Consider the following 26,824-nt stretch of genomic DNA (forward strand, 5'->3'; position numbering starts at 1 on the left):
CTTGAAACAACTTCCTCTCATTACCCAATTCGCAGCTTCGACTCCCATCCAGTCTGTAAATCAATCACAATTCCTTCGTGCGTGTACATACTACACAGTGAGAACTTGATATCCAGAATCCTAATGTGCAATTGCATCTGAGATTTATGGTAATCGTATTCTTTGATTCTCTCCCGTGATATGTCGGAAGATACGCAATTCGAGCTGCGCGGCTTTCTCATTGCTAGTTCCGAGAGTGAGTGATTCTAGAATGTTTGCATCAAGATTGATACCCTGGTAGCTTTTCTCAAATATTTTGATATCCACCTACCTATTAGATAATTTTATTTCCATCCCTCGCCCGCTTGAAAATCCCCAGAGTCCTAGTCCTCCAGACAATGTTCGACAAGTAGGAACACCCGATCCCGAAATCTTCTTCAAAAATCGAAGGTCCTCAAAGATCCGAATCTTGTCAAACAAACATCGAATGGGATCCGGAGCAAGCGAGTTTAGCGAGGGGAGAGCGGGTAAATTTCCTCTTTGGGTCCGTTCAGAAAGACTCGTGCGTTACCTAGCTATACATACACATCTTAGACATATCAACTCAGAGGACCGGCGGCCTCATCGCGGACTTTTTGAGAAAATATTACAATGCTATCTCGGAGCGATTGCGAGATTGAAATGTTCTTTTCATCCTTGAACTTGATAGTTACCAATGAAGATTGGTTTGAAATCCTGTGCGGTAATCAGATAATGCTTAATATGAATTGAATGATTATGGGCTTTCCAAGTGTGTTTGATGGAAAGGTGGGTTTGGGGCGGTGATTCAGACGGCTTGTTTCCAGTGAAGGGGATTTGATTTCAAGGAGGGTATCAGGATGGAAAAGAAGAATAAGTACGATACTGATGGCAGCGTAGTAGATAGTTTACTGGCACTTTAGCTTCATGGTAACGAGGATGATCTTGTAATTATTTTAGATTTGCTAACTTGCTAACTTGCTAAATAATAGAAAATACTTCTGCAGGAAATGGATTAGACCGAATTGAAGCTGAAGTAATATCAGACATTGATTGGTTGGGGAAAAGGGGATGATGAAGACAGATGGAGAGAAAGGTAGGTATGTACAAATCGTCCGGAATGGTGATTTATTTCTTCTCATCCTTCTTCTCATCTTCATTATCACTCTCCTCCTCATCCCCAGATTCATCCTGTGCCTCTTCCTCCTCTTCCGCCTTCTCCTCTTCCGCCAACTTCGCCCTTCGCATCTTTTCTTCTTGCTCCAATGCAATCCACTGACCATCTCTGTCCTCTTTAATATAATCAACTGCACTTCTCAATTGTCTATCATGGCTGACAATTCTTCCTCTACCGACCAAACTTGCCACAATTGCCGCTCCCACAATAAATGTCAAGACAAATCTATATGTGCTGTACCAAGGAGGGCACCATCCTCGAACTGTTGCCCGAGCATCTGCGAAATAGAGGAATGTGAAAGCGGTGAATTGGGTGATCAATGCGTATTCGACTGGCATAAGGATCGTAGGCCATGCGACTGCCGGAGCAACAACTCCGATCATGTATCGACGATAACTCTGATGTCCGCCGTAACCCGCATATTCAAGACCCCAGTGAATTGCACCAAGGAAGGAAATAATCTATTTGTCAAGTTAGTTAGAGTATGCTGATTTGGGATCGGGAAGAAGAACTTACAACAGCACCATATCCAACTTGGATAGGTGTAATATACTCCAATAATTGGTGAGCCGTCTCGGGTGAAAATAAGATACCTTGTCCAGTAGCATGAGCTTGATTGATATCATAAGCCAAATACACTGTAGAAGCCGATGTAGCAGCATAAGGTATAACACCCGCGGCACCAATTATCAGAGATTCCTTGGGTACTTCTCGTAGAGCAAAGGTTTCCTTGATGGTTTCCAAATCATCTTTTACCGATCCATGACTTTCGTGGTGTGGATTTTCTTCGAATACGGGACGAACGGAGGAATGTGATGATACAGATTCGGGGTGTGCTTCGATGGTTTGTTTTCCGATCCTATCTTCTTCTTTGAAATTTATTTGGTCGGGGACGTAGGGTGGCTCGGATTTGGTGGCATAGAAGAGACGGGAGGAGAGGGTTGCAGGGCGTTTGGAAATTGATGTGCGGAAAGAAGAAGTATTTTTGAGAGCTGCGGAAGCTTGAGAATAGCTTGCTCGAGAGGTGGGAAGTTTTGTGAAGCTCTTCAAGAGAGAGCGTGTAGCTGTTGTGCGAAGCATGGTTTTGGTTTTTACAACACTTTACCCCGCGATTATTTGTTTATGTGAGATGTTCAAGAATGCAATTGGTACAAATGGGTATATTGAACAGTATCTTCAGTAACAATTTCAACAAATCAAGGAGGGATTGTGCCAGCGTGTATACGAGAGAAAATTAGAGGGAAGGGATGGAAAAAAGAAATCATTGTTTGAAAAGTCCGTACTTGTACTTGTAGTCTAACTCTCTAGGTAATTAGTCAACAGAGAGAAAACAAACCGGGAAATCTGAATGGAGGCAGCTAGTATTATTGGCTTTGTGTGGAACAATTACATATTAGATAGTTCAAATTGTGCTTGATCGATTACCACGAAAAGTGTGATACCGGTATGGATAATGGATGATGGAGAATGGATCCCAAAGATAGTTGTTTCGTAATGGGTAATGGCTTGGGAACAAAATCCGAAGAAAGATGATCTTTTCATACGTCATCGCTGATAGCTTGAGCTTGTGAGCAACTGTGAGCAACTGTGTGCAACTGTGCCCTGTCGTGCGTTCTACCAACTCCACCATAGGGAATGCAACTTATGCAAGGTCAACTTAGCGAACAGTGACAACACAAGCCTTCAGGTCTCAAAAGAAAAGAAGTCTGCGCACCAATGAACACAATCCATACAATTAGGTCGATGGACGGGATGGGATGTTCAAAGGGTTGGAAGGAAGGATTACAGGTTTTCTCCTTTCTGGGAACCGATTTTACGTGGCATTATCATTATGTATGGATTATGATTGTGATCTTCACTTCGATTCAAAGTGACTCCTAATATTATACCATCGTACATCTTTCCAACAATTCGTTATTCCTTCGTGACTGCCCTTGTTGAGCGTGCTATTTATTGTTTGATTCCAAAATATTTACACAAACCCGTGGGACACTGCAGCTGGGGGCGATTTTGGAATACCCCTCTCACACGATACATTCACATATCTTACCACCACCACCACCACCACCAACAATACGTTAGAACGAATCGTGTTCTGCCACGAAGAACGAAGAAAGTCTCGATTCACAAGTGATGGATTAAATGATCGTAAATCTACCTTTTCCACAATAATCTTCGCAAATTCGCCATCGCGGATGCCAACCATCATTCTTCGAACAAATTAATCCAGAGCTTCCCGGCCCGGGTGACGGCAATAGGAACTCAGGATGTTGGAAGGCTTGGTCGCATCGTTGCTGAATCGATTTCTGGGCATGTACATACGGAATTTCGATCCGGGACAACTGAAAGTAGGAATCTGGTCGGGAGATGTTAAGCTGCGAGATTTGGAGCTACGACGGGAGGCCTTGGATCAATTAAAGCTACCTATAAATGTGGTGGAGGGACATTTGGGACAGCTTACCTTGAAGATACCATGGTCGAATCTGCGAGGTCAGCCTGTACAAGTCGAAATCGAAGATATATATGTACTCGCATCACCGAAAGAAGATGCAGAGTGGGATGAAGAGGAAGAGGAGAGGAGGAGGCAGGTTGTTAAGATTGAGAAGTTGGACAGTGCCGAGATGCTGAAAGATAGAAATCAAGAGGGGATGAGTTTGGAAGAACAACAGAAGAACCAGAGCTTCACGGATAGTTTGGTTACCAAAATCATCGACAATCTCCAAATTACGGTTAAGAATATTCACGTACGATATGAGGACTCAATTTCGGCACCTGGTCACCCATTTGCTCTCGGGCTTACATTACAAGAGTTCAGTGCCATCAGTACGGATGGCAATTGGAAACCGACGTACATACAAAACTCTTCTGGAACCACACATAAGCTTGCCACTCTTGGTGCTTTGGCTGTGTACTGGAATACGGATACAGAATTGTTGAGCACTGGGAGAGAGGCGGAAGTGTCTACACCTCCAGAGGTCGCATCGCACGATGAAATGTTGACGAGATTCAAAGAGATGATTGTGCGAGGTGAAGATGCAAAACAAGCCAATCATCAGTTTATTTTAAAGCCTGTTAGTGGTCAGATGAAGCTTGAGATGGACAAAAGCGGTAAGATAGAAATACCACATATGAAGGCTGGGTTGTTGTTCGACGAAATTGGAGTGGTTCTTGACGATCATCAATATCGAGATGCTTTGATGATGGTCGACTTATTCCATTACTTCCTCCTTCATCAAGAGTATAAGAAATTCCAACCGAAAGGAGTTCGGCCAAAAGAGGATCCACGTGCTTGGTTCAAGTTTGCGGGTAATGCTATCTTAAGTAAGATTCATGAACGCAATCGTCGCTGGTCATGGGCCTTCTTCAAGGAGAGACGAGACGATCGAATTCGTTACATTGAGCTCTTCAAGAAAAAGAAGAAGCAGACCGAGCCATTATCACCTGAAGAAAATGAGGAGGTGGATAAGCTTGAGTGGAAACTCGACTACGAAGATATACGCTTCTGGAGATCCTTGGCCAGAAACCAATTGAAGAAAGAGAATGTTGGTATTAAAAAGGCAGCACCGAAGCAAAAGCAAGGGTGGGTTGCATGGGCTTGGGGCGCGAAACAACAAGAACAGGAAGAAGACGAAGAAACCACCATGACCGAGGAACAGCGGAAAGAATTGTATGACGCCATCGATTGGAATGAGAAAACAGCAATTGCGGAAAGTATCGATTTACCAAAAGAGACCGTTAAGATGCAAATCGAGGCATCGCTCAATACCGGTAGCTTCACACTCAAGCGTGATCCTCATAATAATACGGTCGAAGTTCTCAGCCTATACTTTGATGCTTTCAAGGCAAAATTCTTACAGCGACCCGAGTCAATGTTAGCGGATGTAAGCCTTGGAGGCCTGCGAGTGAACGACGGCACGACTCCTGATAGTCTGTTTCCTCAAATTGTTCGCGTTAAAGATGCTCCTGAAACACCCAAGACGAAGCTTCTGCTCAACGGCGATGATGACGAGTCTAACGATACTCCCGATCCATTCTTCCAATTCCAAGTTGAAACAAATCCTTTGCATGACGCCGGTGATGTTGCAGTGACCGGAAAACTCAAGCCGCTTGAGATCATTTGGAATCCTCATTTCCTTGTGGGTATAATCCAATTTTTCAAACCACCAGAAAGACATATGGAGTCTATCGGGGCTCTTATGGAATCTGCCGGAGCGACAGTAGAAGGACTCAGACAACAGACACGAGCAGGACTTGAATTCGCACTCGAGGAGCACAAAACAATCAATGCCAAGTTAGATCTTCAAGCGCCTCTCATCATTGTGCCTGAAAACATTACCTCGAGCAAAACGACTTGTCTGATTCTCGATGCCGGTCATATCAGTGTGAACAGTGAACTTGTGGATGAGGAAACAATGCGTGAAGTGCAATCAAAGCAGAAGACAGTTTATACCGATGCAGATTATCAACGCCTAGAATCTCTCATGTACGATAGATTTGTGGTCAAGCTTTCCAATACCCAAGTCCTCATTGGACCTTCCATCGAAGACACAAAACTACAAGTCATGGAAAAGGAAGATCCTCAATCGATGCGTGTTGTCGAGAAAATCAATATTGATTTTATTGTCGAAACTTCAATCATACCAAAAGCGCCAAACTTGACCAAAGTAAGAGTCTCTGGTCGTCTACCTGTACTACATGCTTCTGTTTCAGACAAGAAATATAAAAGCTTGATGAGTATTATCAACGCAGCTATTCCGAATGTAAATGCAGAGGAACTTCCAGCACAGACATTAGCGAAGAGTCGCCGAACTTCGACTTTATCAATAAGAGCACCCTCCTCGTCAAAGCCAAGGGATCGGGCACAATCTACATCATTCAACTTCTCAAGACAAGAGGCTATCATTCTTCAAGATGAGTCGTCTGATGACGATGATGACGATGAATTTCAAGACGCTCCTAGCGGCAAAGAGAGTGATAAACTCAAACTGGAACAAAAGAATTTTGAGCTCAAATTTGAAGTGGAACGACTTCAGGGCTCGCTTTATCGAAGTGATCCGGAAGGCAGGAAGCCAGATCAACTTTTGGTGGAAGTAGTCGCTGAGAACTTTGGCGTGAATCTTGTTCTTCGTCCATACGATCTGATTGTAGAAACTGTCCTCCAATCCGTAGTTGTGGATGATTTCATTGATAATCCTCCCGCTGAATTCAAATCGATAGTTTCCTCTGGAGACATGGAATCAGAAGACGAAACCGCCCTCATCAACGTGAAAGTGGTGAAGGTAAATCCACATTCGCCGGAGTTCATGCCAAAATATGACGGAGTTGAGATTAATGTAGATGTCTCTGTTTCCACGATAAATTTAGTGGTTACTCGCAAGACTCTATTGACTCTGCTTGATTTCATCTTGATTACATTTACAAATCAAGACGGCCCACCTCAATTGCCTGCACCTACCAAGGAAACCACAGATGATCTACTAGCTGTGCCAGATGAGTCGCCGTTTGAAGAAGAGGTAGTACCACCAGCCAAGAACACTGAATTGTCAGTTCGTGTTAAGGTTGACCTGAAGAGTATACGCTTGATACTCAATAACGATGGCATTCGACTAGCCACTCTTTCATTCAACCATGCGGATGTAGGCATCTTTATACTAGGAAATACCTTACGAATTGGCGCAAAGTTGGGAGATCTATCTTTAGTAGATGATGTTAACCTCGGAGCCTCCAGCGATTCCAATCTTCGAAAATTGATCGCTATTGAGGGAGACGACTTGGCCGATTTCCGATATGAGACCTTTGATGCTAAAGGCAGTTCATACCCTGGATATGATTCCTCTATCTACTTGCGCGCAGGTTCTATCAAAGTCAATTTCCTTGAAGAGCCATATCGTAAGATTATTGAGTTTTTGGTCAAATTTGGCAAGATGCAAGCTCTTTTCAATGCTGCTCGACAAGCTGCGGCAAATCAAGCTTCTCAACTTCAGCAAAGTACCAGCCGCATTAAATTCGATGTCAACATCAAAACACCTATTGTCGTCTTCCCTCGTGTAACGAACGCAGGCAGCGGCAAGAGAGACATGATAACTGCTTACCTGGGAGAAATTTATGCAGAAAACAAATTTGTCCCAATTGATGACTCGAAGGATGCGACTATTGCAATGAAGCTCACAGCTGGTATTAGAAATATTCGATTAACATCTGACTTCCATTTCCCAGATGAGAAGGCAGAAGAGCTTGAACTCATTGACAAAGTTGATTTGGGTTTCTTGGTCACTTATGCTGAACATACTGCTGGAGCACTTCGTCCGGATTTGGAGATCGAAGGTCACATGTCTGACTTCAATCTGCGAATTACACAAATGCAGTTGAAATTTCTTCTCGAATTAGCAAAGTCTGTTCCAGGCGCTTTCATGGTGGATTCGGATGTCAGCGAGCAACAAGCTGTAGACGAAGTGGCCAGCCCGACGACAAAAAGAGCAAAAGCAATCACCCAGAAATCATCAGACGATGACCATAATAAAGAATTGGTTGATCTTGGTCCAGAACTCGGTTCTAATGCACAGAGTTGGACGAAGCTTGACTTGGCCTTCCATGTGAACACAATCGGTCTCGAACTCATCCTAGCAAAGGAGAATGAGCCAGTTGGTGATCTTGAGGCCGCAAGCTTATCAAGATTCTCTATGGATGACACGAAGGTTAAGCTCCGCATGATGACAGATGGTTCATTGGAATCAGAATTTTTAATCCACGCTTTCACTATCCAGGATAGTAGGAAGAGAGAGACGAACAAATTTCGAAAGATTATGACATCTTCGAATAAAGATGTGCAACAATTCATGGCTAGCGTTACCATCTCCGGAGGACAAGAACGCAACCTCATCGCTATCTTATCAATAGATAGTCCAAAGGTTATCTTTGCCCTGGATTATCTTTTTGCTCTACAGGCATTCATAACAGAGGGCCTTGCTGTTGAAGAACCTGTTTCGCCAGATGACGAGGATGAAACGACTGAATCCGAGAATGCATCTGATGCAGATTCCATGCAAGTAGCTAGGCCTAAGACTGTAGCTAGCCAAGCAAGATCGCCAAGCAAATCACCTAGTCAATCATCTTCTTCGTCCGATCAATCTTCCATGTCAATAGCCTTCAGAGTAAATGTCGTGGATGCACAGATAATATTGATTGCAAATCCACTCAGTACCAGTTCCGAAGCAATTGTACTTGGAACTAAGCAAATCCTCATGTCACAGCAGCATGCTCTCACACTACAGGTGTCCGAGATGGGTATGTTCTTGTGCCGAATGGACAAATTTGAGGATACTCGCCTGAGAATTCTTGACGACTTCTCTCTCCAAATGTCATTGGATAGTTCGAAGCCAAATGCCCAAAGCATTTATCTTGATGTTGAGCCTCTTGTTCTGAGATTATCGCTACGTGATATTCTTCTAGCGATTCAGATTGTACAAAGAGCATCTGAGCTTTCCGGCAATGATGATGAATCTGGTGAGAAGAAACCCGCTGCATCTGATGTCAAGGCAAAGCAATTGCAAAGTTCCTCAAGCCTCAAACAACGATCGGCTAGCGGTAGAGGTGCATCAACAATGAAGAGAACCACTGCCGGCACGATTGTGCCGTCTCAACAAACTCCAACTGCCCAAACCAGTACTCAACCTACCCACAAGAAGCATGAGGAATTGACTGCGACGTTGGCAGGGATGAGACTCATTCTAATTGGCGATCTACATGAATTGCCAATCCTTGATCTTAGTGTCAAGAAATTCACAGCTTCTGCTGCTGACTGGTCGGGTAGTTTACGAGCTGATACCGCAATCAATATGTTCATCAATGTTTACAACTTCTCCAAGTCAGCATGGGAGCCTCTCATTGAGCCTTGGGAGCTAGGACTACTGGTAGCCAAGGACACTAACCCGGATTGCATGTCCGTCGATCTAATCTCGAAAAAGACGCTCGAGATCACTGTCACATCCGCGACTATTGCACTGGCATCGAAGTCCGCGCAGTTCCTCAGCCAGTCTGATGATGTCTTATCAAAACCAAGAGGAGCCGATGCTCCATATCGCATTCGCAATTATACTGGTTTCGATGTTAATGTATGGGCAGATGTCCCTGATGCTGATAACACCATGGCTGCTACGCTGACGGATGGCGAGGAAGCACCTTGGAGATTTGAAGATTGGGAGAAGATGCGTGAGAATCTCTCGCCTGAGAATACTAGTGGATATGTCGGGATAAGATTAGAAGGGAGTGGATTTGATAGTCTAAGCAAGATTCCAGTCAATCGTGAAGGAGAGACTCTGTACAGTCTACGACCCCGTCAAGATAAGATCTTACATCGACTGCTTGTCGAAGTTACCTTGGGTGAGGATAATGTCAAGTATATCACCTTGAGATCTCCACTACTGGTAGAAAATAAGACACAGATTCCTGTGGAGCTTGGAGTCTTTGACCCTCAAGAGGGCCATCTGCTCAAAATTGAGAAAATCGCACCTGGTGAAAGTCGTCCCGCGCCTGTTGGGGCGGCATTCATGAAATCACTATTGGTGAGACCAGATCAAGGTTTCGGTTATTCTTGGTCTACAGAATCACTCTTTTGGAAAGATCTTCTGAAGAGACCTACAAGAACAATTACTTGCAAGGGTGAAAGCGGTGATAAGACGCCCCCATTCTATTTCCAAATGAACGCCACTTATGACAAGACTACTCCGATTACAAGGTAAGAAATTCTGTTATTCTTTTTTACTTGGGTTGAATTAACAATTTTAGTATCTACCCATATATGCGAATTCGACTTTCGGCACCTATTGAGCTTGAGAACCTACTACCGTATGACTTCAAGTATCGTATCTACGACAAAAATACAAAGAAAGATTGGACAAACTTCCTTCGTAAAGGTGGTCTGAGTCCTGTTCATGTCGTCGAACTTTCGCATTTACTTCTCATGAGCATTGATATGCAGGATACAGTCTTCAAAGCCAGCGAGTTTGCAATCATCAACTCAAATAACCAAGATGACTTCCGTAAGGAGACAGCTCTGGTTTGTAAAGATCGTGATGGACTTGCTTTGAACCTCAGATTACATTATTTCAAGATTCCAGATAGTGGTGGAGCTTTCAGAGTCACAGTTTACAGTCCTTATGTCATCCTAAATAAGACTGGCTTAGAGATCAACATCAAACAAAAATCGCTATTGCAGCAAGCAAAGACAGCAGCCGGTCAAGGATTCCATACTGACTCAGTTGATTCTGAACGACGCAAAGCACTGCCCTACATGTTCGCATATGGAGGAGATGATCAACGAAATCGTGCTCTATTGAAGGTTGGTGACTCAAATTGGAGTAAACCGCAAAGTTTGGATGCTATCGGCAGCAACGTTGATGTCATTTTACCTTCCTCAAACAACAATACCGAAATCCATGTCGGCATCAGTGTTGAAGCAGGAGAGGGTAAATACAAAATGACAAAGGTTGTCACACTCGCTCCTCGTTTCGTTCTAAAGAATCAAATGAACGAAGAATTGAACGTTAGAGAGCCTGGTTCATCTGAACTTTGGACTTTGAAGCCGCAAGCTTTGGAACCTCTTCATTTCCTTCAGAAGAGTCAAGTAAAGCAACTCACGATGTGCTTCCCAGGATTAAACAACCAGTGGTCATCACCATTCACAATCTCGAATCTTGGAATTACACATGTGAAATTAGCCAAGGCTGGGCAACGACAGAAACTCATCAGAGTTGAAGTCCTCATGGAAAATGCTACAATTTTCTTGCATATCAGTGCTGAAACCAAGAACTGGCCATTCTCTATGCGAAATGAGAGTGACACAGAATTCATGTTCTTCCAAGCAAACCCTAACTTGGACGATGAAGATGCCGAGGACCGATCTGGATGGAAGCCAATCAGATATCGTTTACCACCAAGAAGTATTATGCCATACGCCTGGGACTACCCTGCTGCTAAACAAAAGGAGTTGATAATTGTTGCAAACGGAAAGGAACGTCACATAAAACTTGCAGAGATTGGTAATCTCATTCCTATGAAGATTGGAGGAGATGATCCCAACCCCAGGAACCAAAAGATCATTGATCTCAACGTCGCAGCAGACGGTCCGACACAAACCCTCATTCTATCCAACTATAAGGCATCGAAGAGTTTGTATAAGCAAAAGTCAAGAACAAACTCTTCTGTTAGTTTTGCTGGAGGATTTGAGGTCAAGAGTCAAGATACTGCCGTCAACTTCAAAGCACAACTCAAACTTGGTGGAATTGGCATCTCTCTAGTCAATGCTCAACTCAGGGAACTTGCTTACATTACTTTGCGTGATATCGCTCTCAAATACGCCGAATCGCCTCTATATCAAACCATCACTGCTTCTATTAAGTGGATCCAAATTGACAATCAACTTTATGGTGGAATTTTTCCCATGATTCTGTATCCTAGTGTCGTTCAAAAGGGCACTAAAGAAACTGAAGCTCATCCATCTCTTCATGCTATGGTTACTAGAGTGAAGGATGATTCATACGGAGTTATTTACATCAAATATGCAACGATTTTGGTGCAACAAATGACTCTTGAAATTGATGAAGATTTTATCTTTGCCGTTTTAGAATTCTCAAAGGTGCCTGGAGCTGCCTGGTCGGAAACACATGAAGGTGTACTTTGTGATGAAAGTCTGGATATTCCAGAACCAAAACAAGAGCAATCTGGTCAAGATATCTATTTCGAACTACTCAATATTCAACCTATGCAACTTGATTTGTCTTTCGTTCGCACCGATCGAGTCAATGTTGAAGATAAGACATCATCAAAGAATCCTTTGATGTTCTTCATGAATGTCTTAACGATGGCTATTGGTAATATCAATGATGCTCCAGTTCGTATGAATGCTTTGATGTTGGAGAATGCAAGAGTTTCTGCCGCTGTTTTGATGATGAACATCTCCAATCATTATTCACAAGAAGCACTTTATCAAGTTCATAAGATCTTGGGTTCAGCTGATTTCCTTGGAAATCCTGTCGGATTGTTCACCAACATCAGTTCTGGTGTTGCTGACATCTTTTATGAACCATATCAAGGATTCATCATGAATGATCCAGAACAACTTGGTATTGGTATCGCCAAAGGTGCCACCAGTTTTGTCAAGAAATCAGTATTTGGTGTTTCAGACAGTTTCTCGAAGTGGACGGGTAGTATTGCAAAAGGCCTCGCTGAAGCTACTATGGATAAACAATTCCAAGATCGTCGTCGTATGACTCGATCTCGAAATAGGCCCAAGCACGCTCTTTATGGTGTTACGGCAGGCGCAAATTCCCTCATCAGTAGTTTTGCAAGTGGTGTAGGGGGATTGGCACGTAAACCTCTTGAAGGAGCAGAACAAGAAGGTGCTGCTGGTTTCTTCAAGGGTGTCGGTAAAGGCCTTTTGGGATTTGCTACGAAACCAGCCATTGGTGTCTTTGATCTCGCTTCAAATGTTAGTGAAGGTATTCGTAATACTACGACGGTCTTCGATGATAGCGGACTTGACCGTGTACGACTCACTCGTTTCATCGGACAAGATGGAATTGTACGCCCATACTCTCAACGTGAAGCACTAGGACAATTCTGGCTCAAACAACTGGATAACGGGAAATACTTTAATGAACAATATATTGCACATCTGGAATTGCCAAGAGAAGATGTAGTGGTTATGTTGACTTATTCGAGGATTATGTTGGTTAAGAGTAAGAAATTGACTAGTGAGTGGGACGTACCATTGAAGGATATTCAAACGATTAGTAAAGAGAGGACAGGTCTGAGTTTGACATTGAGAGGAGGAACAAACGGACCATTTGTGCCGGTTGCAGAGGAAAGTTCGAGGAACTTTTTGTATAAGAATATTGGAGTAGCGGTTGGGGAGTTTAATAAGAAGTATAAAGCTACGGAGTAGTAGGGGCTTGTGGATAGAAAGGATTGCTGTTAGGAGGGAGATGATGTTCGTAGAGGGAGGAATGGAAAATAAAAAATGGGGTGGTACGATGGATGGCATGATGAAAATGATGATGGGAGGGAGGTATGATTGCTCGAAGAAATAAAATGGGAGTCGTGGGTTTGGTAGCGATGGATAGGAATACACATGGAAAATACACGCGCGAAAATTAAGATACAGTACGTATAGGTACGGGTAGAGAATATAAATATGATATTGAGTTTTTTATTTTTGGTTTTTATGTTGTTTAATAGTTAAGGGTGTTTGCGATGTGTATGCGTTGTGATATTTGTTGAGGCAGATGGGGAAACTTTAGAATGAGCATATGATATGTTGGTATTGTTGAATAGAAATGGGAATGGAAATAGTAGTTGGAGTAGTCCTCACTAGCAATCTACCTCACCTGGCCTATATGTATTTATTATGTATATATAACTAATGAGATCACTGGGAATGGGGGTAAGGGGTAAGGAAGTAAGAGCATAAATGAATGTATTATTGAATCTATCTATAGCGTCGCTAGCTAAGTAACTAACTAAGTAAATGATTTATATCTATAATGAATGTATTTCATACCTACATATACCTATCTCTCTTCTCTCGACACTCAGATGTATCTCAGATGCATCCACAACAAACAAACGAATGAAGAAAGATCGGAAGAATCTCGGCAACATATATAAGGTTAAACCCCAAAAATTGCCTTTTGATTTTTCCCCCAAAATCACTACTTCTTCCTTTCTTCTTCCCTCTCCCCAAATCTCCTCTTTCAAAAACAAAAACATAAAAAGATAATTCCGGTACGGGGAATTGAACCCCGGTCTCCCGCGACCTATTTGCAGCTGAAGAGCTATCAATGAGAGGCGGAAATGCTAGCCACTACACCATGCCGGATTTGTGTACTTTGAATTTGTATGAAAGCGGACAAGAAAGGAAGTTTATATTTTCTATTGCAAAAGGTACGATAGGTGATGAGGAATTGTGGGGTACCTCCCGGTTGGAGTGCAAGGAAGATTGCACTTGGGGACCATTAGTGAGTACGTACATGGATTGACGGGATACCACAAAATGGACTTGTGAATATCTCTTAATTATATATCTCGAAAATTGTTACAATTATTCATTCATTCATTCATTCATTCGATATGAAACAATCACTCGAAATGCGAGTTTTCATATTAAACAATTACAGAATTACTTTAATCAAATATTTCGAAAGTTGGGAAGGGTCCTGTCAATCTGTATACTCACTCACTAATTAACGAATCAACATATTTCTACCTCGAAATATCTCAAAAGATTAATGATATTTATTTCTAGGGAGTTTGGTGTATGAGTGAGTGAGTGAGTGAGTGAGTACCTCTGTAGACGCGTTATTTTTCATTTGTAGAAACTTAGAAAGTCTCTCTGGGTAATCTATCTATATAGTGTATATGTATCTACTTAGATTATATGAATAAACAGATAGGTAGGTATGGATAGTATCTTTAGGATCTCTCCTAACGATTCCAACTATTATATATATTATACATCACTTAGGCGAGATAGGTAAGTGTATATTGTCTAGCTAGATCGCATCTAGAAGATCGATCTCTATTTCTCTATCTCTTTGTCATTGGTCATGTTACGTATGCTTATACTCTATTATTGTAATTTATATATTCTGTAAGTTATTCCATAATATAAAATATATTAATCTACCTACATACCTACCTACCTACGTACTACTCACCTCCTATTTACTACCTACCTACCTAAACAGACAATTCAAAACAAGACCAACTAGATACCTACCTAGACACCGCAATGACTTGTTCAATATAGCAATCATATTGTAAATCTAGAACTCTAAATCAAGTCAACACCTACCCAGGTAGTAAAGGTTAAAGTTTAGATCGAAATGAACATCCAAATCAAACTTACAGTTCAAGACATACACAAATATGCATACCTAGTAGGTAGATACGAATTACTCTTTCAACAAAGATAAGAGTGAAAGGAAATAGACAATCAAAAATCAAAGTTAGAACTGATTGTCTTCACTACTTTAATCTCAAAAGTATATCTTTCTCAAGCAAGAGTAGTTATAAAACCGTCAAAAACACTTAGATACAAACTCCCCGTCGTCATTAACTAACAACTGACCATGATATAATATACCCATACCTCTTCCCACCTCATGAATGGATAATCGGAATCTCATGTTCCTCATGATATTCCTAATCCCCCAACGCCAACGCTCTCTGATAACCAATTGACCAACAATGTACACCTAATCAAACAAAGTAATGTAATGAACTTTTCCCCTTAAATCAGAAGATTTTTCTTCCCTCGACCACCAGCTTTTGATGATGTTCCATCGTTAGTATTTTGTCTTGACATTGGTGTTCCTCCAACTTCACTGCCTCCTCTAGAACTTTGTTTTGACATTGCTTCCGCACCCAATTCTTCCCTCAAGTTGCTAAGCATTGTACCTTTATTGTCGCTTTTAACATAATAGGTTTGAGGTCTTCTTGGTGTGCTGACTGCTTCAAGAAGACTTTTTCCACCATTTTCCAAATCAAGATTTTTACCAAACCCTCTTTCATCATTATATGTGCGACCCCTTCTGATAATTTCTAATTCGGCATTGATCTCATCAGGAGCCAATCCTTGTGGTTGGTTGGCAGCATCTCCTTTCACATATCCTTTCTGCATATTCGAGGCGAGAAGTGGTGGTAATTTAGGGATTTGTTTCGTGATTGCTGCCATATTTCCAGGATATGCTAAATCACTAAGAATATCAATTCCTGTGCCGGTATTGAAATTTACTCCCCCACCGCGTGTGCTCCTAGTCTGGTGTGATGGTTGACGTTCCATTTGAGGTGCAGATTGAGGAGAATCTGATTCGTCATTCTCAACATCTCCAGATGTTGCATTTATTTTATCAGTGTCGGGGCTGGAATCAGACCTGCCATTTTGAGGACTATCATCTTCGTATGGTGGGTGTCGAACCATATAACTATATGCTGCTTGAGCTGCCTCATTGTATTTCATTCCGAGCTCTTTATCCGTGAATAGACCTTCTATGCTATTTGCGGGTGCTTCGAGTTGTGCAGATGTATTGCCGTTTCGCTCATATGTCCCTAACGGGGTATTACCGCCATTGTCCATACGTTGTCGTGAGGGGGCTGGGGATTCGTCGCCATCAATTCCCTTTCTCTTCCGTTTAGAGTGATCAAACATGTTGGGTAATTCTTCAGCTTCTCGACGATGCCTTGTAGCTCTTTTGGAATGCATCCCACCAGGGCTAGCGGGGTTAGCGAGACCAAATTTGCTTGGGTGTAAAAGTAAAGCATTGCTCTCTCCAATTTCAATTGACTCTTTATCTTTCAGCAAGTGTGCTTTCTTGCTATTGAGCTTATTGATCAAACGATCTCTCAAAGTTGACATCAAAGCTTTGTATTCCAAGTCGGCGAGTCGCATTCGATAGGCATAACTGGATTCGATTTCATTCGCTTTAACTTCGTAGTCTCTCTGTAAATAGAACATTAGCTTTAAGCTCATCGTAACGAAAGTCAAGACTCAAGGGAAACAATTGCACATACCATATGCGTAGTTAATGCGACGTCCCTCTCTTCCATGGCGTTGTTGATTTCTCTTGCGAAAGATTCATACTCTTTTCCAGCCGCAGATGGATGATGACCAGCAATTCCTTTAACTTTCTTGATGCCATCTACAACTAACGGCTCAACCTCATTGCCATCCGGGAGAGCGTATTTGCCATGAACGTCAGCTTCCTGAATGAGGTTCATGTCGATTTGCAATCCTTTGAGTTGGTCGCGGTAATGATGATCTCTATTTGAAGCAAAGCTAACAGTCATTTCGTGCAGTTTATCTTGCATTGCGGATCGACGTTTGTCTCTTTTGGATAGTTGATGCGGAGGTGGAGAGTTTGACCTTTGTTTCTCAACTTGTTTTCCGAATGTTGTCGGAGACATTTGAGGAGAAGGACTCATAGCCATAACTACCAGAATATTTTGCGACGCCTGTATGTTTATTGAAGGTGAATAAGGTGGAGTGAATGAGGACTGAGGTGTGAGGGTTTCTGATTCGGGAGTTTTCCGTTAATTATATTTGTTTGTGGGTAATTGTTAGGGACAATGGGGAAAGAGTAGAACAGGATAAAAATAAGCAGAAGGGTTTTGAGGATTTTCAAGATATTGGCACAAGTTCCAACATGAAAGACTATTGACCACAATATCCGAGTAAATTGTTGCAGCGTTGGTTTCTAGATAAATGATATATCAAGGAAGAGTTTGGGTAAAACAATTGAATCATTTCATTCCTATAGAGCAAGAGAAGAGAGAGGGTGTCGGAGAGGGAGAGGGAGAGGGAGAGGGAAAGACTGAGCAATGGAATCGGCAGATAGTATTGAAAATGGTTCTTTGGCTCTAATCCAATCCGATTACTAGTATCCTTCCTATCCATAGGTACCTGAGCCTCTGAGCCTCTGAGCCTCTCACCTCGCTCGTTACTATGCGCATGACGATAATGAATCCCTGCTTGAAAATGGTCGGGTGTTTATAGCATCTACTGCCGACGCTAATGCCCATATGGCTTAGCGTCGGTGAAAGCTCTCTTATCTCTGGCTTATCGCTGATTCTCTTCGTAGCCACTTCAAACTTCAAACTTCAAACTCCAATCTCCAAATTCCATATTGAGAGGGAGTATTGTCTTATTTATAGCAAATTCACTCTTCACTCTTCACTCTTCAAATCTCTCTTGATTTACTTAGGTATCCCTGGATACTTCAGACGGAATTAACCATCCAATCATTACTTCTGACCTCTTTTCTATTTTTATATAGCGAAATGTAATCTTTAACCCTTTTTCCTCGCTTCATCTTGAGTGGAATCGTCCCTTTTCAGATCTCTTCAACATCTTAAACTTTTCCAATATTATGCATAAATGATCGAAACTAAACATATGATTTCCACATGAAAGCTCTTGAAATCTTCCAAGTAATGAGATGTCCTGGATAGAATATGAAGAGAGTTGCCCAGGTGTACCCATCTCACATTCAAACTCTTCTTCATCCTATGGTAAACTACCAAGGTTCAATTAATGACGCTCCGCTGGGCCACTGCCGTGGAGGCTTTTTCGCTACGCTCTAGAAGAAGAAGAAGAAGAAGGAGCGGATTATCTTGCGAAGCTCTAGTATCTTCAATCTTTTCCATATTTAGATTCGGTTCCGAATTTTCGGCTTCTCAATGTTTCAATAATTCTATTACCCTTCCAAGACTTTAGCGACTTTGGTCCTGTCCACTTGCATCAGAACAATAAGATGAACTAGCACTTCTCTGGGCCAGCCAAAACAGTGACACGGGCGTGGAATACTCTACACATAACACGAACCTATATACCCCGCGATCACAACTCTACATGAGGCCACACTGCACGAAATATTATATTGCAGAAATGAAGGTTGCCAAAGTTTACGAATTCCAGTGATCCGATTGGCATCAGTCATTAAGCCGGGTGCTATTTTCAATCATCTAAGTTGCAATATTAGCAATATAAGCGATATGATCTAGATGTTCCCGATCAAATATGCATAAACCAAAAGACGGGACCCGGGTTCAAGGAGAAGGGAAAAGAGCTTTGGGTGGATGGTTACAAACTCCATAATTCTACCTTTTCCTCGAGCTTCTACGAACACCTCGCGGCCTGCTCTGCTCAAGGCATACTCAAAATCTTACGGTAGAGATTAAAGTTTGGAATGCTCATAATGTGATACAGCAAGTGTGCACAGCCTTCCACAGCTTGTCGGTATTCGAGGTATCTCACATTGCATAAAGGAGAACAAGATAGAGTTTAAAGATCACGAGATAATTGTGGCTCTGCAAGCGCCTCCAAATTTCCTTCATTGTTTATCTTGGCTAGATAAGGGTCGGCCTTGCGAATCTCTTGCGCCTGAATTGCGGATGTTGTTCGATCGACTATTCAAATACAATACTGTATGACAAACAGGCTAACATTTCGTCTGTTTGACAGAAATCTTAGTCGGCTTGGCTCTTGGTATTGCAGGCCAAGAAAAGTATATCCTCATTTTTGCATGCCACATCCATCACAATTTTGAAAGCTGGTATTGAGATCGCTGTTGATTGACCTTTGGTAAGCGTGTTCGTTTTGTGCAACGATCTTCTCATCGTACGTTCCAAGAATATCATGATGGCAGTGAAAAATGGCCAAGAGAAGTAATCTCAAGTCGACAATGGAAGGAGTCCTTCTTATATATAAATACTAGAGTTGTTCTCGTAACACAGTATCAAATCATCCAATCTTTCATACTCAGTTACTACATTCATTCATTCATTCATCCATTCAATCTTCCACTTCATTCTTTCACAATGTCAAAATTCATTCTCGCCGCAACTCTCTTGTCAGCCGTTATGGCTTGTCCCGATCATGATCTTTCCAGCCAATCACTCATGAAGAGAGCTGATGGACCTGCTGATTGGGCATATGACGCTGCTTACAACTGGGGAATGATCAACGAGAGTAAGTTTTGAGTCTCCGTCCTCCATCTCATGCTCCTATTCTAACATCTCATCAGACTACACCACTTGCCAAACCGGCACTCAACAATCCCCTATCCACCTCACCACCAGCACCGGGTACTCAAAAACCCATGCCCCAACTTTCAACTACTCAACCTCCACCTCAGGCTCCCTCTACAACTGGGGTTATGGTCCCGCCTTCTCCCTCACCTCCAACGTCACTGATCTAAGCGGCAACCCATCCATGACCTTCGACAACGAAACCGTCTTCCTCAAAGGCTGGCACATTCACGCACCAGCAGATCACACCATTGATTCCGCTCGTTCCAAAGCCGAACTCCATTTCGTGCACGCCACTGCCTCCGGCGCCGAACGTGCCGTCGTAGCATTCATGATTGATCCCATCCCCTTTGGCACCGTCGCCAACTCCACCTTCTTCGACTCATTCCCACTATCATCCATCCCCTCCTTCTCAGACGCAACGACTCGCATCCCGCTCGATCTCGATCTCAAACAGGCACTTACAGAGATCAACAACGCGAAGGATTTCTGGACCTATGAGGGAAGTCTCACTTCTCCTCCTTGTACGGAGGGCATGAGATGGTTTGTTGCTGGTAAGAAGATGCTGGTCGGCACGGAACAGATGCAGGAGATCTTGGCGGTTAGTACTTATAGTGCTCGCGAGGAACAGGGTATTTGGGGTCACAACATCAATGTGTAAATGTGGAGAGATGAGAGTAGATGCGATGAGATGAGATGTTATGAAGTATGAGAGTTGATTGGTGTTTGAGGCGTTGGATTAGAGATTAGGGAGCGAGGAGTGAGGAGTGAGGAGTGAGGAGTGAGGAATGAGGAATGAGGAATGAAGCGATCGTGAAGTATAAAATACGGCAGCATATTTTGATTTCTAGAGTTGGAAAAAAAGGTTTTTAGCATACAGATGGTTCATTTCATTTCGGGCGTTTTGTATATCCTTAGTATATATATCTCTCTATCCATATCCATATCCATATCCATATCCATATCCATATCCAAATTCATATATCCATATCCCATCCTATCCCATCCTATGTCCCCTCACCACCCCCAAACTCAATCCAAACATCTCCCAATGTATCATACAAGATACAAGTACACATTGCTATATCTAAACTTCTCACTCACCCTCTCTCCCATCTTCAAAAAGAAAAATACAAAGATCTAATACCACTAATCTCATCTAATCTAACCTCATTTCATCCAACCTCGTCCAATTTTTCAAGTTAAAGTTAGTATACACCACACCATCTACCTAGATACCTACTTAAATTATATTCCTCCCTTCTACATATAGCAAGAAAGGGCCTAGAAGTTACAGCATAAGTTTTTCAAACCAATTACATCCATCAATTACACTTGTCAATCACGCCTATTAACCACATCAAACAGCATCTTGCAGAAAAAGACACTTACCCAGGAACTCACTAACCCACTCACCCACAAAACATAACAAATCTTGTAAAGAGAAAATTTCATGTATCTACCCATATTCTCATCTAACAACTAGCTAACCATCACATAGATTTCCGTAAAAGAAATCTTACACAAAGGTAATAGTCTGATTCCCGCCCAGCCCCAAAGATCCATCCATTGCGATACCGTCCCATTACACAATTTGACGCCTATTTCTCCCTGTAATATTCCTTTATGGTTGTTTGGGTATCTATCCGCCAGGTCCAGTCATCTTATCGTTATATCCCATCTTGAGTTTTCATCATGCCAGCCCGCCCAACCGGAAATCAAAACCAGGCCCGCAAAGAAGTAAAAGCAAACCCTTAATCCGCACGCAAATTCCCTCCTCTCCCTACCACTCATATCTCCCTTCTTCCACTTTTCTAATGCCATGCTATTGTGATTTTGAATTGAGCTTCCTAAATTCAAAACTGGCCATGATCAGGGGCAGCAAAGTCCTGAAAGTCCTTCGGAATCTCCCATCCATGCATGTTACACGCTCTGATAAAAGCTGCCATAGCTTCTTGAGTTCCATATTCACCTTGATTCTGTGGATTTTTGCTTTCCAAACGTGCAGGCTTTGGATCCATACTCATAAGTGCAAGACGAACTTGTAAGAGAACGGACTCAATCGAGGAGACGGCACTCCAGCCAGAATTTGTCAAAAGCTCCATACATAATGCTCCACCGGCTGTTACGTGACCGCCACCGCCAGACATGAAAGGTAGGAATCGTGGCTTGACAACTCGTACAAATGGTGGGCTGTGAGGATATTCTTTCCCAAAGCGAATTTCAATAACAACGCTGTTTTGTCCCGATTCTTTGAGATCCTTGGCCAGTGGTAAAGTGGACTCAAAGGAGTGTAGCTCGATGATCCATTGGTATATGTTATCAACAAGATTTTCATCGATATACCATCCTAATTCGTGAAGGGGTGTAGAGTTTTGTACGTTAAGAATTGCTTTTAACTCCCTGTTGAGACGCATAGTTGCAGACGGGGTAGCATAAGCTGGAGGTCCCAGCATTGGAAGTTTACTTTGATCAAGTGATCCAGGAACAAAATCAGTTTTTGAAGCCTCTAGATTCTTAGAACCAGATGATCTAGTACAAATGATTAGTGAGAGCTCATTTAAAAATTTCGTGATCAGTAAGATAGCATGATTTAATTGCTGATGGCTCTTTCAAGGGCAATTCTGAGGCTGTTTTGAACTGGTGTGGTCAAACAACAAAGTATAAGGGAGAATTAATTTGCTTACAATATTCCCACTTCATCTTCATCATCAGAAATTAGAAAGTTTATATCCTCAATGTCCTCCGCTTCGCTCACATATCCAGTCCCATTCAAAGAAGACATTCCTTTCAGTTTCTTACATGGGGAAGAACTACCGGCGCCATCATTACGAAATGCTCTAGAGACTGAGGCAGCGCAGTATGGAACACCGATAGGTTTATTGTTTGTGGATCTTGCCGTATATTTGGGATCTTGCTCGATTTCGGACTGAATCTCCCTACAAAGGAAATAAATGTCAGCATCAATCATCGCGGGTTGTCTCATGCCCCATTAACAAGTCGCTTGGGTGGGAAACATACCTAGTCGAAGCTGGAGTTGCAATCACCTGTCCTTCAATTTGAACAAGCAAATATCTGCATTGAATCCAATCGATGTGCTGTACTACTAGATATGGATTCGAGCTAACAAATTGATTTGGACAATTGATAATCTCGTTAATGCTCATCACAGACGTAATTTTGAGTTGAGATCCAGGCCAGGAACCCTAGTTGAAAGTTAGACCAGACCAATTGCGATGATTCTTATACTTACTGCAATGTTTCGACCATTACTATATTGACAAGATACATTTTGATCTTGTGCATGGTAAACGCCATGTCCGAATGCTCGCCCGTTAAGAGTTTCTTTGAAATCTAATCCATGTCGAATTATACTATGCCAGTTTTGCAGTCCACTACCATGAAAAGCAAATATGGTAGGATACTTTGGATCCAAAGAGGTCTGCTGTTCTTTAAGAGCATTTAAGAAACGCTCTTCCTTGTCTGGCGATCCTTGTGCGAAACGAAACTGCATCCAATTTTCCCCAATTTGAGAGACCTTTTGATCTGGTCTGATTTTTGCATCAGCCAAAACACTATCAATTTGACCAGGGCATTTATCGACTTGAACAAGGCATGAGCGATTAGAGGCTATAACCCATCGTAGTAAACCTAGAGCAGCTGGGGATATACGCTCTGTCCATTTACGAAGGTTCGGTTCTTCGGTTCGGCTCTGTCGGTCGATATATTCTCTCAACTCTTGGATGGTTGGTAAAGTGTCAAGAAGCATTGTTATAGTACTACACTTTTCTGAGATAGACATCTCGTCGAAATTGCGATTGTAAATAGACATCCGAGCCGCAATTATGTTGGTGGGGTTGACTGTTGGTGTATGATCGGTCACTGGAGTTTGGTATGTGGTTGATTGAACCTTCTGCGGGATTGGTTGCGAAAGTTTTACAATCGGCATCGAAGTTACATCCTCTACTCTAGAATGAACCGCTTGAACTACCGTATCTGGTCCGGGCCCAAACAAAATGCGGACCCAATCTCCTTTGCGAACAGGAGGGTTTAAGATCTCAGACATTTCCTCGAACGTAAACTCACAAGCTTCGCTGTTATACTTAACCTTGAACTCTCTGTCTCGACGATCATTGCTTGGCTGCTCTACAACAGCTGGGGCCGGGGAGAAGTCTTGAGGTGCGAGGTACCTCGCTAGGGCGACGATGGCGGAGGGAACAGAAAGACTCATGCCTGTGGGATACTCACGAATTCGAGCGCCCTATCAAAAAATCAGTTGTGAGCTATGGAGATTATATACAGTTAGACCTACAAAAGCACTGGTATAACAAAAGTTCAGGAGAAGGTCTACAACATAAGGCTGAGTTTGAATCTCCTGTACACGATTAGCATTCGAGTAATTGGACTGGGTATACACGATCCACGGTCACCTACATGTTCGACACTAGGTCCAAAACCCAAGGACATATATTGATATAAACATAATGGCTTTTCGCAAACGTAAGGTTTCAACGCCTCAAATCCTCCTGTAATCTTATCATGGCAGACGAGACAAAATTCTGTGCAGCGGACTAGATACATCAGCGCAAATTGTGCAGCAAGAAGCGGAAATGACAAGCTGGCACTCTCATTATCGGTGAGATGATCATTGGCTAAAATCTGCGATGTATGACTTTTGATCGTATCCTTGTCCGAGTAGTCATTTTCAGAATACAGATCTGCATGTTCTTCAAGTGGTCGTCCTTGGCGTTCATCCAAAAACTTCTTTGCATCCTCCCATCCAAGACCAGTTGCGATGCGGATCTTGAGGATTGATATCATTTTTGTATTGATGAACTCGTTCAGAGAGCTACTGATGAATATATTGAAAAATCCTCCGCTCTGTTCCTGTGAATTAGAGCCGTCGTTGTTAGAAGCTTTGTCGCCGACCTTGTTTGAGTCCGAAAACGCCGAGAATGCTGCAGCTATCGATGGCTTATAACCATTACAGACTCCAACACGGAAATCGATCCCACTATTTTTGGCTGGTTCGGCAATCAGTGCCTCGTATGTTTTGTACCCATCCGAGTAGCGTATAAGTAGGGTCAAATACTGGTGAGGCTCAATATCCCAAGCCTGCATAGCCTCTTCCGATAAACCCAGCTTAGTTGCCTGAATGGAGATGCTGAGGATACCACTGTGAGATTCAGCCTTCATGCCATTTAGAATTCCGATCCGATGACCCAGCAATCGGACAGTGCGCATGTCTGCTCGAATGCGTCGGTTCAGTTGTGCAGCAGCCTCTAGTGTGAGTCTACTAGTCGATACTGATACATCATTACCATTAGAAAAGGTTGTTGGCTCGTCTGGAAAGTCTTCTTCCTCTTCGTCAGAAAAGCCAGAGTCATCTTCGCTTTCGTCCTCTTCCGCATCTTCCATCTCATCATCTTCATCCTCTTCGTCGAGACTGATAGGAGATCTTCGTGAACCTGCTGAAAGTAATGTCTGTAGCTTTTTTGAAATACTGCTAATCAATTCTGGTAAACGTACGCCAGTTGAGGAGGTCATGAGTCGTTCCAGTGCTTCGTTGACAGCCTTTGGAGCCCCTTCGGACTTGGTGAAAATCATGAAATTATTCCCACTTGGGTACTCGGAGACATCTATCAGAGTCAGTATGATGAAGAACAATTTGCTTCTTTCCCTGTTTGACGACACCATTTCGTTTCCACATGCGTAATCAGTGATCAAGTCCACGCAGAAGAGAATTCGATTGTTTGCTAGAGATATAGAATATAGTAAAACATACCTAGTGCTAAGAGACCAATTTCTATGGGTTCTGTAGAATCATGCAAGAAGCAAAAGTTTACATCACCATCGTCATCTCCCCGACTGATTGAGATGACATGAGGGATGCCTTTCTCAGATGCTTCTTTAACATCCGCTAGGAAGTGTTTGCGAGTCATCGTGCAGCGGAATTATTGGATATACCTTTGACGCTGTAACTTCAAAAGATGACGGAAGCTTGCTGTAGAAATGAAGTCCTCGATCAAACTTTGATATTGTAAATATGCCTCGTGGAGGAATTTACTAGATGCTGTTGAGATTGTTCTTGATGTATTGTGGTGAGAGGGATCTTGAAAAGTAGCAAGGTCTTCTTAACTTGATAGCGGCTCGAAGACGTACCTTTGAGATGATTGATATCAAGTTGATGGAGTTGAGGGTTTGTAAGTCAAAGCCTTGATCTGATTGTTGAAAAGTGAAGGATATGATATCCAAGTTTCTGTACTGTAGTCCACAGATAATAGCTCTTTCCGAAAGATGGTTGAAGAATAGAAGAAGTTCCGAAGCTGGAGGTAACAAGGGGAAGAGCCGTATAAAGGTCATCGACCAGCAGCCTTGTATTGGGCTTTTTGATTAGTTGCCTTGATTTTGGTGTATATGGTGGTTCGAATTCGAGAAGTCGATTGTCATTGGTCGATGATTTCCAAATGGTCCGGTTGCCTGGTACGATGCGGAGTAAGTTTGGTACTAGTAGTCATCAGTAGGGAGGTGCTGGTATTGGATGTTCACAGAGATTCAATCTTTCCCAATCAGTCCGGTGAATGTTGGAGGTGAATTCGAACACGTTGGCATTTATTATTAACGAGTAACAAATGTCACAAGTACACAATCGTCAGTACCTACTCTACTCTGTCCATCACTCATTAACATGCATCATGTCTGACCTGTCAAACGAAGCAGAGTTTTTGACATCCCTAAGAACAAGCTTGTGATGTACCGGGTTCAAAGCCCAGATACCGTCTTGGAGAACTGCCCAGATGCTCCTCTATAGAAACAATTGAATGGAAATCCAAGTGTTATGTAGCTCGAGGTGGATAGATAGATGGGGAAGCACTCGATTACGACTGGTGGAGGCACAAGTGGAGTGAAGTCAGAGAAGAGAAAAGAAGTGGTTGAAGTGAAGTGAAGTGAAGTGAAGTGAAGTGAAGTAATCAGAATAAAGTGAAGTCTGAGACAGGAAGGAACATCCATCGACGGGTTGGCTCTAGAAGAGGAAACAAGGATGACATGCTGGGTACCTACCTACCT

The 26,824-nt window shown here is 42.5% G+C and overlaps 5 protein-coding genes across 5 annotated transcripts; 2 read left to right on the plus strand and 3 right to left on the minus strand.

The window, feature by feature from the left end:
• Positions 1-1,125: 1,125 nt before the first annotated feature.
• Positions 1,126-2,254, minus strand: Bfra_011899 (putative mitochondrial inner membrane protein 1 protein; the record flags this gene model as incomplete). Its single annotated transcript, XM_037342225.1, has 2 exons — positions 1,126-1,635; positions 1,691-2,254. The coding sequence occupies 2 exons, from the start codon at positions 2,252-2,254 to the stop codon at positions 1,126-1,128; spliced, it is 1,074 nt and encodes a 357-aa protein (XP_037187883.1).
• A 1,187-nt stretch (positions 2,255-3,441) lies between these two features.
• Positions 3,442-13,115, plus strand: Bfra_011900 (putative vacuolar protein sorting-associated protein 13 protein; the record flags this gene model as incomplete). The annotated part of the gene is made up of 2 exons (XM_037342226.1): positions 3,442-9,908; positions 9,959-13,115. 2 exons carry the CDS (start codon positions 3,442-3,444, stop codon positions 13,113-13,115), a joined length of 9,624 nt encoding a protein of 3,207 aa, XP_037187884.1.
• A 2,346-nt stretch (positions 13,116-15,461) lies between these two features.
• Bfra_011901 (putative deacetylase complex subunit protein) lies at positions 15,462-17,158 on the minus strand (the record flags this gene model as incomplete). Its single annotated transcript, XM_037342227.1, has 2 exons — positions 15,462-16,670; positions 16,742-17,158. The coding sequence occupies 2 exons, from the start codon at positions 17,156-17,158 to the stop codon at positions 15,462-15,464; spliced, it is 1,626 nt and encodes a 541-aa protein (XP_037187885.1).
• Positions 17,159-19,546: 2,388 nt separating this feature from the next.
• On the plus strand, positions 19,547-20,417 carry Bfra_011902 (putative carbonic anhydrase protein; the record flags this gene model as incomplete). Its single annotated transcript, XM_037342228.1, has 2 exons — positions 19,547-19,697; positions 19,753-20,417. The coding sequence occupies 2 exons, from the start codon at positions 19,547-19,549 to the stop codon at positions 20,415-20,417; spliced, it is 816 nt and encodes a 271-aa protein (XP_037187886.1).
• Positions 20,418-21,612: 1,195 nt separating this feature from the next.
• Positions 21,613-25,698, minus strand: Bfra_011903 (putative ubiquitin conjugating enzyme protein; the record flags this gene model as incomplete). Its single annotated transcript, XM_037342229.1, has 7 exons — positions 21,613-22,288; positions 22,444-22,695; positions 22,778-22,962; positions 23,010-24,017; positions 24,069-24,131; positions 24,191-25,395; positions 25,542-25,698. The coding sequence occupies 7 exons, from the start codon at positions 25,696-25,698 to the stop codon at positions 21,613-21,615; spliced, it is 3,546 nt and encodes a 1,181-aa protein (XP_037187887.1).
• Between the last annotated feature and the right edge of the window lie 1,126 nt (positions 25,699-26,824).

The sequence above is a fragment of the Botrytis fragariae genome (genome assembly GCF_013461495.1).
Source record: "Botrytis fragariae strain BVB16 chromosome Unknown tig00000255, whole genome shotgun sequence".
NCBI lineage: Eukaryota > Fungi > Ascomycota > Leotiomycetes > Helotiales > Sclerotiniaceae > Botrytis > Botrytis fragariae.